We start from the raw sequence: 15,050 nt of genomic DNA on the forward strand, positions 1-15,050 counted from the left end.
CAGGTGTACAGTGGTACCTTGGGTTACAGACGCTTCAGGTTACAGACGCTTCAGGTTACAGACTCCGCTAACCCAGAAATAGTACCTCGGGTTATAGAACTTTGCTTCAGGATGAGAACAGAAATCGTGCGATGGTGGCACGGTGGCAGTGGGGGGCCCCGTTAGCTAAAGTGGTACCTCAGGTTAAGAACAGTTTCAGGTTAAGAATGGACCTCTAGAACGAATTAACTTCTTAACTCGAGGTACCACTGTATATGAAGTTGCATTGCACCTTGTAGCCTCTCTTTCTAAGATATAGAATCATAGAGTTGGATGGAACCACGAGGGTCATCGAGTCATATAATAAAAAAAGGTTCCTGGTTAATTAGATTTGGATTGCAACCTCAGCAATGTTTTTTGTTTTGTTTTGTTTTTGTTCATGTCTTTGTTATTTCTATTATGTTTACCACCCTGATAAATCAGCACACTGCATACATTTTAAATGGTACTTTTGGATCTTTGTAGGACGTGGCGATTACTACTGTAGTGGGAATGATCTTAACAATTTTGCCGAAAACTTGCAAGATATTCAGAAAAATAGTGGAGAGCAGCTGAAGTAAGCAGGAGCTTTTAAATATGTTCTCATCATTAAATGCTTGATTCAGACTATTACCCACATCTCAGTGGCGTAGCGTGGGGGGTGCCAGGGGTGCCGGCCGCACCGGGCGCAACATGGGCGGGGGGCGCACTCGCACTAGCAGCTCTCTGCCCCTACTAAAATCCACGGGTTAGGAAGCCCGCGCTCGCTCGGCTTGGCGAGGAGGTCTCGGAAGGGGGAGAGCGAAGCCTTTTGCCGCGGGCAAAAAAAGGAGAGGAAGCCGGGCAGGCGGGCGGGCTGGCCGGCTGGCTGGCGGGGGTCTGGCTGCGCCTGCTGCTGCCGTTGCTGCTGCTGCCGGGCTTTGACAGCTTGGCGAAGCAGAGGGAGAGGAGCTTTATGCGGCTCTCTCTCCACTGGCCGCCTGGGTAGTGAGCCGAGCCGAGCAGGGAGTCTGGCAAGGGGGCGGGAAGAGACTTTTCCCTTTTTTCCACCTCGCCTGGTCAAAAAGGAGAGCGGAGTCTCCTCAGGGCGCCCTCAGGCAGGGCAGGGCAAGGCAAGCAGAGCGAGGAGGAGAGAGAGGGGAAGGGGGGGGGGAAGCAGCCAGGAAACGCCGCGGTGTGGAGGGGGAATCAATTAAGGAGAGAAAGCGAAAAGCCTTGGAGAAAGGGAAAAAAGGAAAGAAAAGAGGCAGCTCCGGGAGAGCGCGGGGGAAAGAGAAGCCTCGCTGCTGCTGCTGCTTGGGAGAGTAAATTACTGTACTTGCCTTGCCCTGGGTTAGGGGGCGCAAATTACTTGCCTTGCCCCGGTTAGGGGGCGCAAATTACTTGCCTTGCCCCGGGTGCTGATAACCCACGCTATGCCGCTGCCACATCTTTACTACATATACTATTTTCCACACTGATGTCGAAAGAGCTCTGAACTGCGACTGCAAATCTAGAGAGCTCCTTGAGAGTCACTTAACCCTAACCCTTGAGAGCCCCCCATTAAGGGGGGCAGAATCACAACTACATCTTCATCTTTGCACCTCTCTGCTGTTCAGAATGGAAGGGCTGGTGGGTGACACATCCTGGGATCCAATGAAATGTAGGCATGTTTAAAGGAGCAGGGTTCAATATAGGAGAGACTGAGCAAGTCCAAACAGCAACTGAGCAGTAAAAGCAAATGGTCTCATGTGCCCTGTGGATTTTAGAAAGCGTGTTCTCCTTCATAGAGAACACATGTTGTGGTGGGGTCTGACAGGCCACCCTTCTGTTGCTGGGCGGGTTAGTATGGATGACCATCTGCAGTGATTGGGCGGTTGGGTTACTGGGCAAATTTTGGTGTTGCCATTTAGGGGGATGGACCAAAGGTTATAAAATCAAGTCACGCAGCACTGACTCGGCTCTTCTGCTGCGTGCATCGGATCATTTTCTTTACATTTCCAACATTTATTGCTGAATTTGTACATTTCCGCTAACTTAACAGGTGTAATATACCATCTACACATCATTTTCATCACATTTTCTTTTATGGCATTGCATGCAGTAAATTTTAAACCTTCTTTCCATAATTTTACCCAATCGCTCAGCTGTATATTATACCCCAAATCTTTGGCCCAGTGAATCATAACTGACAGAGTTTGGGCTAAACAAAACAAATTCCTTCCAGTAGCACCTTAAAGACCAACTAAGTCAGTTCTTGGTCTGAGCTTTCGTGTGCATGCACACTTCTTCAGATACACTGAAACAGAAGTTTCCAGACCCTTCTATATAGTGAGAAGGTGGGGAGGGGTATTACTCAGAAGGGTGGTGGGAATGGGTGATTGGCAGATAGCTGTGATGAGCCTGTTGACGACTCTTAACGACTGCAATAGGTCTTACAGGAAAAAGCAAGGGGTGAAAAGGTGAAAAATGGCTTTGTCATGTATAATGAGATAAGAATCCAAGGTCTTTGTTCAGACCAGGTTTCTCCATGGTTTTAAGTTTGGTGATAAGTTGTAATTCAGCAGCTTCTCTTTCCAGTCTATTTCTGAAATTCCTTTGTAGTAAAACAGCTACTTTGAGATCTTGTATAGAATGTCCTGGGAGATTGAAGTGTTCTCCTACTGGTTTCTCTGTCTTGTGATTCCTGATGTCCGATTTATGTCCGTTTATTCTTTGGCGTAAGGTCTGGCCTGTTTGTCCAATATAGAGAGCTGAAGGACACTGTTGGCATTTTATGGCATACACAATGTTAGACGATGAGTTTGGGCTGTTTGACCTGGGAAGCTTTCATCCAAGTATGCATTTTGCAGCAGGGGTGGGGGTAAGGTTGTGGTTATGTGGTGGTGAGAGGTGTACACTTTGCACACGCTCAAAGGGCACCTTGCCTTTATTCAGCTGAGTCCTGAAGCTTCAGGTTTTGGGGCTTAGCCTTGTCCATCCCTTCTCCATGTAAAGAAATCTGCCATTAAGAGAGATTTGGATCAGACCCACTGGCGTGGAATTGATTTTGATATTTTGGTTAATGAAATTACGATCTGAGACAAAAATCATGTGCTGGTGCAGTTCTCAACAGTAAACTGACACGCGAGAAACTTTCAGTGCAAAATCCATTTTCAGATATGTTTGTGGCTCCTGGGTACATTGCATTTTATTTTTCTGTGCAATGAAGGACTGCTACTTACAAGAGACCTGTTTTTCTCACGCAATGCACAAATAATGGCAAGAGTCTATCTATGGCATATTGAAAGAGTAAAAAGCAAGTTTTAATTTATGACAGCTGGCCTGATTGAGATGCCCTTATCCTTCCTGTTATAAATTATGAATGAATAAAGCAGTATCCCAAGGGAATGGGGGAAAAGTGGCTGTGGGGACATTAAAATGCATTTGCTAGAATTTATAGAAGGCAAGAAATCCCCATTTCATACTGCTCCATTGTTTTGGGAAAGTGCAGTCAATAATCATAGCCCTTGAAGGACCCGTTTCTGTGTGGTACAAGGCTGAGTGATTACATTTTGGGTTCAGACAGTGAGCCTAGTGTTTCCTTTCAGGCATCTGTATAGATTATTCTCTTTAAGAACCACGAGATGTTTTATTGCTTCCTGGGGACAAATGCTGAAAAAACCTGCAAAGAACTTCGAGGGCAAAGAACAGCATAAGTTGTCAAAACAATTTGGGTCCACCTGTGATGAGTTTTAATGTGATGTCTGAGTAGTGGCCTTTGTATACTTTTCCCCACTGTCACTCCCTGTTCCCCCAAGTCAGAAATCAGTACTTTATTTGGAGAATCAGAAAATGGATGTGAAGGGGGGGTATTTCCCTCCCTCCCTGAAACTGTGTCACAACATCTAGACCAGGGGTCAGCAACCTTTTTCAGCCATGGGCCAGTCCACTGTCCCTCAGACCATGTGGTGGGCCAGACTATATTTTTTTTTGGGGGGGGTGAATGAATTCCTATGCCCCACAAATAACCCAGAGATGCATTTTAAATAAAAGCATACATACTACTCATGTAAAAACACCAGGCAGGCCCCACAAATAACCCAGAGATGCATTTTAAATAAAAGGGCACATTCTATTCATGCAAAAACATGCTGATTTCAGGACCTTTTGGGTTTCCTCCCCACTGCAACCTCCCCCACATCCCCGAACTCCTATTCATGAAGCTCTAATCTGTGCATGAGTGCTCCTCCGCTCATGTGCAACAGCCATCTCAAATATACCTGCCTGGCATAAGTACCAAGTAATGTTGCATCAAAGCAAGTGTTAGCTCACACTTCTCAGGGCATTTTCCCAGTGCTTTCCTCATTGCTAAAAGTCCAGGCTTTGTCAACTATAATTTCACAATATGAATTGAGTCATAAGTGAGCCATGGAGGAAAGGGAAGGGAGGAAAGGGAGGAAGAGGAAACCTGCTTCCCCACCTACTGCTTCTTTGCATGCTCGGTAAATCTCTTTGATCTTTTTTGGGTTTTCCAGATCAGGGCTAGATCTCTACAGATTTTTAAAAATGCTGTACAAAAACACATTATAAAAGCTCTTAATGGAAAATCCCATTGGCAACGGATGGTGCTCTATAGCGCCATCTGGTGCCGCATATTTATAACACAGTTATAACAATATAATTGATAAGTGTAGCTGGATCCCAGGTGAACTTGATATGAAACTGTGACTGGGTCATTTACATTCATTTACTAACTGCGTGTTTTGCTCTCAGCGAGCCAGCTTTATTGGGTGCAAACTAGGGAGAGAAGGCAGGAACACGCAACAGCTTTCTTAGTGTTCCTAAGCATTTTAGATGTTTGTACCATGCTGAAAGCTATTCCTGTAAGTCAGGGATCAGCAAACTTTTTCAGCAGGGGGCCGGTCCACTGTCCCTCAGACCTTGTGCGGGACCGGACTATATATATTTTTTTTGGGGGGGGGGGAATGAACGAATTCCTATGCCCTATGTATTTACAAAACACCACACCAGAAGGAAAAGAGATAGAATGAGAAAGTGAAACCTAGGCTCCTTTTGGCCTTACTTTATGACCTTGAAAGAAGAGATAACAGAACCAGTTTAAACCAGCTGTACTCAGCTTCTCTGAAGGAATAACCTAAACATCAGGAACTTTCTGCTTGTTTCTTTCACACAGAGAAGCTTCCAGAACCCTCTTAACTTAATTAGAATAGGAAAGATCTCTACACATCAGATCAATACTTTCTGCACTAAGAAATGCAAACTGACAGGCTCTCCGCTCCCTCCCTGTCCTTACAACAGCCCTGTGAGGTAGGTTGGGCTGAGAGATGATGACTGGCCCAAGGTCACCTGGTCGCAAAATAGGAAATCCAAGCCTGTGTCCTAGTCTCTGGTCTTCGTCTGACTCTACACCACACGGACTCTTATCTCCAGATTGCAGCCAAGGAGTTAAAACAGCAATGTGGGTAAAGCAACTTATATGAGCGGTCTTACAGGAGGAGTATAATGAATTGACAACAGGGAGAGCAAAAAGTCTTTTCAGGTTGGTTCAGGGAAGCAGCAGTAATGATCTGAAACTGCCTGGAGGAACTGCTTCAGCCAAGCAATATTTCTGAATGCCTTAGTCCCCTTCTCCCCTGTAGAAGCAGCATCACTGGAGACAGCGAAACTCGGTGAGCTAAAGCACTTTAAAACTGCTGCAACTGTTCCACCCTGCATGCTAGAGTAGCCCTCTGTCATGGCCAGCTGACCTACTTACTTGCTGTTTTCTGCTCATATTAGTAACCGAAGGATACCTTTAAAAAAATGAATATGATGGAAGGTTGGTAATAACTTCCCATGGCTTCTGGTGATTGTGTTCATTTTTAACATCCAGCAGCTTGGAAAAGAGCAGAGGATCTACGGTGCATTATTAGAAAGACAGCTTTGACATCAGTAAACGTTGCCCCATCACACACACACCTGGGACCTTCTGCATACAGAACATATGGTCCCTCACAGACCTATCATCCATGGATTTTTAAGCTAATATTTGGAGAGGGGGGAAATAGGCTTGGGCAAGACGTGGACCCCTTCAGATGTCCTGTACAGCTGTGTTGTTGTTGTTGTTGTTGTTGTTGTTGTTATTTCAACTTATACACCCCCCTATACCCAGAGGACTCAGGGCAGTTCACAACAAGACCACAACGTAAAATAGTCAAACCTAAAGCAATAACTCAATACCCCCTCCCCCCAAAAAGCTACATTCTAAAAGGGTGTTGGGTGTCAATCAGATCAACCAAAGGCCTGGTTAAAAGGAACATTTTTGCCTGGCACCTAAAGGTGTATAATGAAGGCACCAGGCGAACTTCCCTGGGGAGAGCATTCCACAGACAGGGAGTCACTGCAGAGAAGGCCCGTTCTCATGCTGCCACCCTCCGGACCTCTCAAGGAGGAGACACATGAAGGAGGGTCTCAGAAGGTGATCTCAGGGGCTGGATAGGTTCATATGGGAAGAGGCACTCCTTGAGGTATTGCGGTCCTGAGCCATTTAAGGCTTTATGGGTCAAACCCAGCACTTGGGCCCAGAAACTAATTGGTAGCCACTGCAGTCTCATAGTTACGTCAACATTTCTAGCTGCCTCATCCTGAGTTACACCACTCCAGCCCAAATTGTCTTCTCCCACTGTTGGCTACTTCCCAGGGACTCAAGCAAAGACCTTGCCCCTCCATGCTACCCAATATCATTTTCAATTGGAGAAGTCAAAGGTTGAGACCTTATGCATGAAAAGGATATATGCTGCCACTGAACTGTAGCCTCTCTCACATATACAACATGGGTCCCTGTGGATGGGAATGTGGTTTCATGGCCAGTAAGTAGGAGCGGCTCAAAATAATAGGTGGCGTTCTCACTTCCTCTTGGAACCAACTGGCTGTTCCTTTGCATTGTTCCTGACTCCTTTGCAATAGGAAGGAATCTAAGGAAGGAGTCTATGGAACATCCTGTGCACCCTAAGCAAGAAATGGGTTCAATGGGGCACATTTGTTTATTTATTAAGAGTCTTTTTAGCTCATCCTTTGTCATCTGATCCCAAGGTGGGGGTACAATATGGTTTAAATGGTTGAAACTTGTCTGATACAATTAAAAGAGTAGATAAATTACCGTATTTTTTGCACCATAACACTCACTTTTTTCCTCCTAGAAAGTAAGGGGAAATGTCTGTGCGTGTTATGGAGGGAATGCCTACGGGTGGCATTCCTACGGATTTTCCTCCTCTAAAAACTACGTGTGTGTTATGGTCGGGTGCGTGTTATAGAGCAAAAAATATGGTAAGTGTACGTCCTAAAGATCTTACCTGTTTGAAGCTTTCTCAAACACTCTCTGGTTTTTGCTCTTATATATACATATCTATTTCAATGTCAATGCAGGTGGTGTTTCAGACCCCTTTTAGCCTACTTGGACAGACTCCAGAAGGCTGTTCAACTTACACCTTTCCTAAGATAATGGGCCCCCTAAAGGTAAGTAGCTTAACTCATTGCTGGGGGGGGGGAACACCCCAGTACCAACCAGTTGTTATACCTCTTCCCCCTTCTCTGCATTTCATCATTAAGATTAATTTCATTTTGTTCCTGTGGTCGATCAGGAATAGGTTTTGAGACTTAAAACAACTTTGACACTATGACACTAAAATCCTTCGACAAAATATAGCCACGGTACTAGTTTGGTTTGCAGTTGAGTATACACCAGAAAAATGCACCCAAAACAATTGAGCAACTTCCCTACGAGGAAGGTTTACCTCCTCACAATTTACCACCCCACATCTCCCAATGTTGCTTTCTCCTCAACTAATCTTTGGTACTGGAAGTGAGTCCAAATGGAGAAAAGTTCATGGCAGATGGGGAGATGCTTCAACACTCTCACCCATGCACCTCTTAACCGGGACACCTCACCCCACTTTGATATGTAATTGGGGCAGCCTTGCTTCTAAAGGCACAATGTGCCATCATCAAGATATAGTAGGGCTAGCCTTCCAGAAGCTGTTGGGACTCCAACTCCCATCAATCCCTGCCAGCAGGGTCAATGGTCAGAGACGATGGGAGTTGTAGTCCAGACCTGGTGTATATAGTTCTCCACCCTGGTGTATAGTTTGGGCCTTGCATTGTGATCCTATGTGTATTTCCTCAGAGGAAAATGCTGCTGTATTGATGAAGCCTTACTCCCAGGTAGGGATAGAGGAGAAATTCAATTCAGTTCACATTTAAAGGTGAACTTACCTCATTCACATTTTCCAAAACAAAATCTGAACCAAGACACAGCCATACTTGTACTTCTCTGAATTTTGCAAGGCAGTTCTCCAGCTGAGTAATGTGTACAGAAATCCATATACTAATGTGAAGCGTGCATATAAATGCATATATTAGTGAGAATATCTTACCAAAATGTATTGTTTAGGAGGAAATGCTTGTTAAAATGTGTATATTAATTGGAATTGCATGCAAAAATGTGTTTATTGTGAGATATTTGCACTAAAATGCTGATAATTTTCATGAGGATTATTTTAACTAAAATTTGCAGATTGCTCTAGAAATGTAGAGAACTGAATTTAAGACTGGAAAAAGGAGAAATTGAGAAAACCAAAATTGAAAGATTTGTGTATCCTTGCTCTCAGGTAAGTATGCATAGGATTGCAGCTCAACGTACGCTTACCTGAGAGCAAGTCTCCTTGAACTCACTGGCACATGCATAGGATTGCCCTGTCTGCATTCTGCTATCACAATGGGTAACTATGAAGTGTTAACATTATTCTTCCTAGACTATCTTCAATGGCAGAAATCTCAATTTCAGCCATCTCACTTAGCTGTAATTTAAATATTTATGTCTGTAAATCGTACTAAAAACTGCTCTATTTTTATACGGCAGATTTTAAGGTTATTTTCTACATTCCTTGCACATTTTGCAGTAGCAGCATGGAACGGGGAATTCTATATTAAAGACATCTAATTATATGTGTGAAAAGTAATTGAAAGCCTCCTCTCAGCTTGGCAATGCAAAATATTTGAACTCTGTCCCTAACAGTATGTTTCCCTTTCATCATCTTGATTATTCTTTTTCAAGCCTGCCAGATTGAATTTTCTGAGGTTCATATAACAATCCCCACAGCTTGTGACTTAGGAAAGATCAGATTCATGATTCAGAGACTCACGAGCTCCCTTTTATTTGCATGCTCTGACAAGGGTAAGAAGATGAGTGATTGGTCCAAACTGAGTGCCCATGTGGTAGTCCACATGAGAATGTAGGAATCCATAAGAAAGGATTTTTGAATCAGAACAGAGAAGGGCCATGTTTCAGTTGTAGAGCATTTGCCTTGTATGCAAAGGTTCAAACCCCACCAACTCCACATAGGACTAGGAGAGAATCTTTGCCTGAAACCTTGTAGATACACTGCCAGCCAAGGTAGACAATTCAAAGCTAGAAGAAGAGAAGAAGAGGAGTTTGGATTTGATATCCCGCTTTATCACTACCCAAAGGAGTCTCAAAGCGGCTCACATTCTCCTTTCCCTTCCTCCCCCACAACAAACACTCTGTGAGGTGAGTGGGGCTGAGAGACTTCAAAGAAGTGTGACTGGCCCAAGGTGACCCAGCAGCTGCATGTGGAGGAGCAGAGACGCGAACCCGGTTCACCAGATTACGAGACTACCGCTCTTAACCACCACACTAGAAAGACTGATAATTGTCTTACTCAGTATTAAGCTAGCTTCCTATGATAGCCAGAGGAAGCTCACAAAGGGAGCGTGATGGAGAGACACATAATTAAAGGTCCACCAGCTCTCTCCCAGCAGTCAGATTGCACGTTAACTAACATACTAGGAAGAGCAAAGGGGATAAGTATACTAGTAGTGTGCCCTGACTGTCTGAAGTTAGAGAGAGGTGGATCTGGCAGTTTTAGTTTCTCTCAGCTTCTCATTTTTCCAGCTTTAACTTCACTTTGCCCCATTTCTGCATTAGTTTGGCCAATTAAAAAAGTGTGCATTTTTGCAAGTGTTGCAAAAGTATTTGCAAGTTATTGCATTTTTGCAAGTTATTTTCACAAATAAACATGTTTTTATGTGCACTTTCCCCCTAAGATGTGGTTTTGGATGCATTGTGTGGCTGGAGAATTGTGCTGCAATATTTGTAGAAGTGTGTGTTTTGAGCAATACAGTGGTACCTTGGTTCTCAAACTTAATCTGTTCCGGAAGTCTGTTCCAAAACCAAAGCGTTTCAAAAATAAGGTTACAGATAGGTAGCCGTGTTGGTCTGCCATAGTCAAAACAAAATAAAAAAATTCCTTCCAGTAGCACCTTAAAGACCAACTAAGTTAGTTCTTGGTATGAGCTTTCGTGTGCATGGTATCTGAAGAAGTGTGCATGCACACGAAAGCTCATACCAAGAACTAACTTAGTTGGTCTTTAAGGTGCTACTGGAAGGATTTTTTTTATTTTGTTTCAAAAATCAGGTCACTTTCCCATAGAAAGTAATGCAAAATGGATTAATCAATTCCAGACTTTTAAAAACAACCCCTAAAACAGCAATTTAACATGGATTTTACTGTCTAACAAGATCATCGATCCATAAAATGAAAGCAATAGACAGTGTACTGCGGTCACACAATCAATCAGTAGCTGAACTGGGTTCCACGCAGTCACAAAAACAAACAAAAAAGAGCCACAAAAACTAAAACGCAAAATAAACAGCAAAAACAGACAGACCTCAGTATAACACTCAAACCGGAAGTGTGGCACTCAAAACGGAGAATGTTTGGCTTCCGAAAAAAGTTCACAAACTGGAACACTTACCGGTTACTTCCAGGTTTGCAGTGTTTGGGTTCCAAGTTGGTTGAGTACCAAGGCATTTGAGAACTAAGGTACCACTGTATCGACATTTCAGTTTGTGTATTGGTTCAGGGAGTGTGATTTAGGGAGTGTGATTCCCCCCTTTTTACCACATGTGGAACCACCCCCCACAAAGTGGAACCCTGGAAGATCCATACTCCAGGAGACTCTTCTCTGCTGTCTAACTTTTAGAGGGCAATGAGGCAGAGCCAGCATATTCATTCCTCTGTCTTCCTTCCTGCGGCTCTAAACATATACAATCCAATGTCGGAAGAGGGCAAGTATGTCTCTCGGAATGGATGCTCTCATTTTAGTGTCCACAGCTAAGAGCTGTCAAGGACCCTGCCCTCCATTAATTCGTCTAACTCTTTAAAAAGCTATCCGAGTTAATGTCAAGCACCTCATCGTGGCAATGGATCTTACAAGTTAATTACGCCTCACATGAAGAAGCATTTCCTTTTGTTTATCTGAAAATTACTGCTAGTCAGCTTCAATGTTTGGCTTCTAGAGTCTGAGCAGAGAATAATTTATTCCTCTTCCCTGGTCGTAATTTCACAAACATTTATCGCATCTCCCACTCTTCCCTTCGTAATTGTTGCCTTAAACAAAAAAAAGCCCCAAGTACTAACTTTTCTCTTCTTAGAGAAGGTGCTTCACATTTTCCCTTGATTATTTAAGTTGCCTTTGCCTGCACTTTCTCCTACTCGACAATGTGGTTTTGAGGTGTGAGAGCCAGAACAGTACTTAACATTTAAGTGTTGAAACACAGCTACATACATAAACCCAAGAGGAAGATGGATAACTGTCTCATACCAAATTGAACCACTGGATTTGTGTAGCTCAGGCCTGACTTTACCTGGGGTGGAGAATCTAAGGCCTGGAGAGCAGGGGGACAAATGAGGACCTCCAAATTCTCCATCTGGCCCTCAGACCTCTCCCCAGCCTACAGCCCTTTGCTTCACACTCCAATTATTTTGCCTGCCAGGAAGGTGTCCCTGATCCCTGATCCCTTGCTTCTCTGGATAGATAGGAATGCGTTTGTCTAGAAAATAGCCTACCATATAAAGGTGAAACTTACATCTGTTGCTTTGCCCACTTAGGGCTCACCTTGGAGGCCCACAGAGAATTTCCCAGAAAGACATGTGCCCCTCTGGCTGAAGTCCAGCCAAGCTGATTCCTTCCAGGTATTTTGGGTTACAACTTCCATCAACCCCGGCCAGCAGAAGCTGGCGAAGGCTGGTTGGCACTGTACTGCCATCAGTTCTCCGCCATTTCAGACAGGATTCTTTCTTGACCCTACCTGGAGACACCAGGGATCAGCCCCAGAAAACTAATATACTCATGCAAAATAATTATAATATTTTAGAATTTTGGATACCAGCTGCATTCACACACTGGCACGTTTAACACTGTGTACATAAGCAAAAATATGCTGAGCACGTGTGGTTGGGTCTTAATATTCAGGGTCCTTCAGGAATAGGTTCTGATCTTGGTAGACTGAGAAGAGTGTGTTGCTGTTTTATTGAAGAATCCAAATCTTTAGATTAGCAACCATGCAAAGCTTGTCTGAGGCTCAGGGCATGAGTCTTGTTAGAATAAAGTTATAAACTCAAACAAGAAAAGCAGCCAGTCCCTGGCAGGGTTCCGCAGCCAGTTTAACCCTCTAAGCCCAGGGGAAGTGTACCCAGCGGCCTTCCTCCTCTTCATGGGCCTGATCCAGAGTCCCTTTTGCTCAACCCGTCTCAGGTCATCAGACTTTCTCAGGATAAGAAACATGGACATCTGCTTGCCGTGGCAACATGTCCCTTAGTTTTCCAAAGCCATCAAATTACAGCATTGTTGTTATTGTTTTTCCCCTCAGAACAATTAATAAAAATTAGAATAAGAAAAGAATGTCACAAGAACATGGTACAGAATAGTATGGCGAATACTGCAGTAAGGCGTATTCTAGGTTTCTACATCTGGGCTGCTTCCAGATGGTTGGCTTTTAGTGCCACCGAAGCATTGTTGTTCTGTTGAAAGCTGCAAGCAGAATTGTAATGAACCTACCACACAATTAGGGAAAACTGTGCCTTTTCTATAAGTACATTCCACTATGCTTTGTCCACACCAGGGAACATAACATAAAACATCACATCACATCATATCACATAAAACATAAAACACCTTTTGCATCTCAGCACACAACCTTTAAGGTGGGTGGCATTGTTATAAAGTCTGACTAAGCAACTCTGGCTGTCCTGAGAATGCCAGATTTAATGATGCCACTTGTATCCACAGAGTCCACACTCTTAAAACAAAATTGGCTGAAGGTCTTGCCATAGATATAACAGAACTTTGCACCATCTGAATAGCATTTAGGCAGAGTGGCTTCTTTTAGCTCTCTGTGTCTCTCCAGCAGCCAAGAACTGGCAGGAGACCGCCATCTCCTTTGTACAGCCTACTCCAAGATCATTTATTTTTTCTGTTCTTCAGGAGTCGGCAAGAGCCTCACTTGTGAGATAACTGGTTTAACACTCCAATCCAGATTCTGCGAGACAAGTCAGTTCACTGTGAGATTAAAGCTTTGTGGCATTTTTCATCATTGATATGGCACTTGTGTTACAGGATGCTTTCCCATTTCTTGCTAATTATATCGTACCACAGTAGCTACATGCACATCAAAACATTTGCATATTGGCAAAATTTCATAGGCCTACAAGATGGATAAATGGAGCAAGCACCACTTCTTAGCTATTGAATCTTCATTATTGTTTTCTTTCACTTAGGCAAATGAGATGCTCCTTTTTAACAAGACGATCACTGCCAATGAAGCACGAACCCAAGGACTCGTGACAGAGGTTTTTGCTGACAGTACTTTTCAGCAAGAAGTTTGGACAAGGCTGAAAGCATATGCTAATCTTCCTAGAAATGTTCGTAATAACTACAGCACACACTATTCATAACAGCGCAACCCTATACATGTTTACTCAGGAGTAAATCTCATTGTGCTGAAGAGGGCTTACTTCCTAATACGTGTGTTTAGGAGTGCCTCCTTAATCATATTAAAACACTGAGCCAAATACCAGTCAAAATGCCAACAAATGTTCGTTAGAATGGTTAAAAAAGATGTCTTTACATAGGTTCACTAATGAGACAGAGAACCAAAAGAGAGAGAGAGAGAGAGAGAGAGAGAGAGAACCATTCACACATCAATTTTCATGTGTGATCTCAAATGACAATATTTTCTTTCTTTGTATCCTGCAAAAATCAGGCTGCATCCCAGTCATCCCTAACTATGAAGGCACAGTCTCTAGGCAACCCTTGGGAGTATTTTTGCTGCAGAAGCAGCTGCTGGAAAAGAACTTTCTTTGACAGCAGGGTTTTAGTAGATGCTCTTCTCCTGGTCATAAGTAAAGGGGCAGAACTATAGCTCAGTGGGTAAAGCACAGGGTTTGCATGTGGAAAGTCCCAGGTTCAGTCCTTGACATTTCATGGTACACCAGGGAAAGTCTCTTGCCTGAAACCCCAAAGAGCCTCTGCCGGTCAGAGCCAATACTGTACTGGAAAGGCCAATGCTCTGGTTCAGGTTGGCAGCTTCTTATGTTCCTTTGCGTAGGCAGTAGGGGAGGAATTTGGCTTGGTCCTCAATCTCATGCAAACCTACTTAATTTGTACTTTCTGAAACTATACCCCAAAATTCACACCTCTCTGGAATTTATGGTGAAATTCTCCACCAAAATAATTGTGTACAAAAATGAGTATGCAAGTGCAGAAAAATGCACATATTTTTGAAAATAGCATGCAAACCTGTATTCTACCATAGAGCGCTCTGGTGTCATTGGGAGTTCCCCGGCCAAGGGGAATTGCCACACTGGGGGAGGGTTTGCAGCTGAAGAGTGGAGAGTTAAATCTCTTCTTGCAGTGCATTGGCAAAAATCCACCCCATGCTCCATATTATTTTTTCAAAACCCACTGATGATGCATGCTATGCATTTAACATAACCTGTAGCTAGGCATTCCTGATTAAGAATCGGCAGACAGGAAGCATTTGTAATGCTAATGAACATTGTAGCCATCAAAGGCTTTTGATTCCCCTTAGGAGTCTGTTTTAAGTCATCTGTGTGAAAATGCCCTAAGTAGAAAAGGAGCCACAGTCAGGGCTCACTGAAAAGAGCAGGGGAAAGGGGGAAACCTGAAGTAGCTGTGGATATGGGAGCCGC

General features: G+C 43.6%; 1 protein-coding gene across 1 annotated transcript in view; it reads left to right on the top strand.

The window, feature by feature from the left end:
- The window catches only part of LOC309349227 (enoyl-CoA delta isomerase 2-like), a gene marked incomplete at its 5' end in the record, with an annotated part of 29,246 nt that overhangs the window by 8,891 nt on the left and 5,305 nt on the right, over window positions 1-15,050 (top strand). Inside the window, 4 exons of the mRNA XM_081874975.1 lie at window positions 505-595; window positions 6,963-7,071; window positions 7,405-7,494; window positions 13,617-13,760. Coding sequence (XP_081731101.1) covers window positions 505-595; window positions 6,963-7,071; window positions 7,405-7,494; window positions 13,617-13,760 — 434 coding nt within the window. The remainder of the gene's footprint in view (window positions 1-504; window positions 596-6,962; window positions 7,072-7,404; window positions 7,495-13,616; window positions 13,761-15,050) is intronic.

This window comes from Podarcis erhardii (assembly GCF_964252035.2).
Source record: "Podarcis erhardii genome assembly, chromosome: 8".
Taxonomy (NCBI): Eukaryota; Metazoa; Chordata; class Lepidosauria; order Squamata; family Lacertidae; genus Podarcis; species Podarcis erhardii.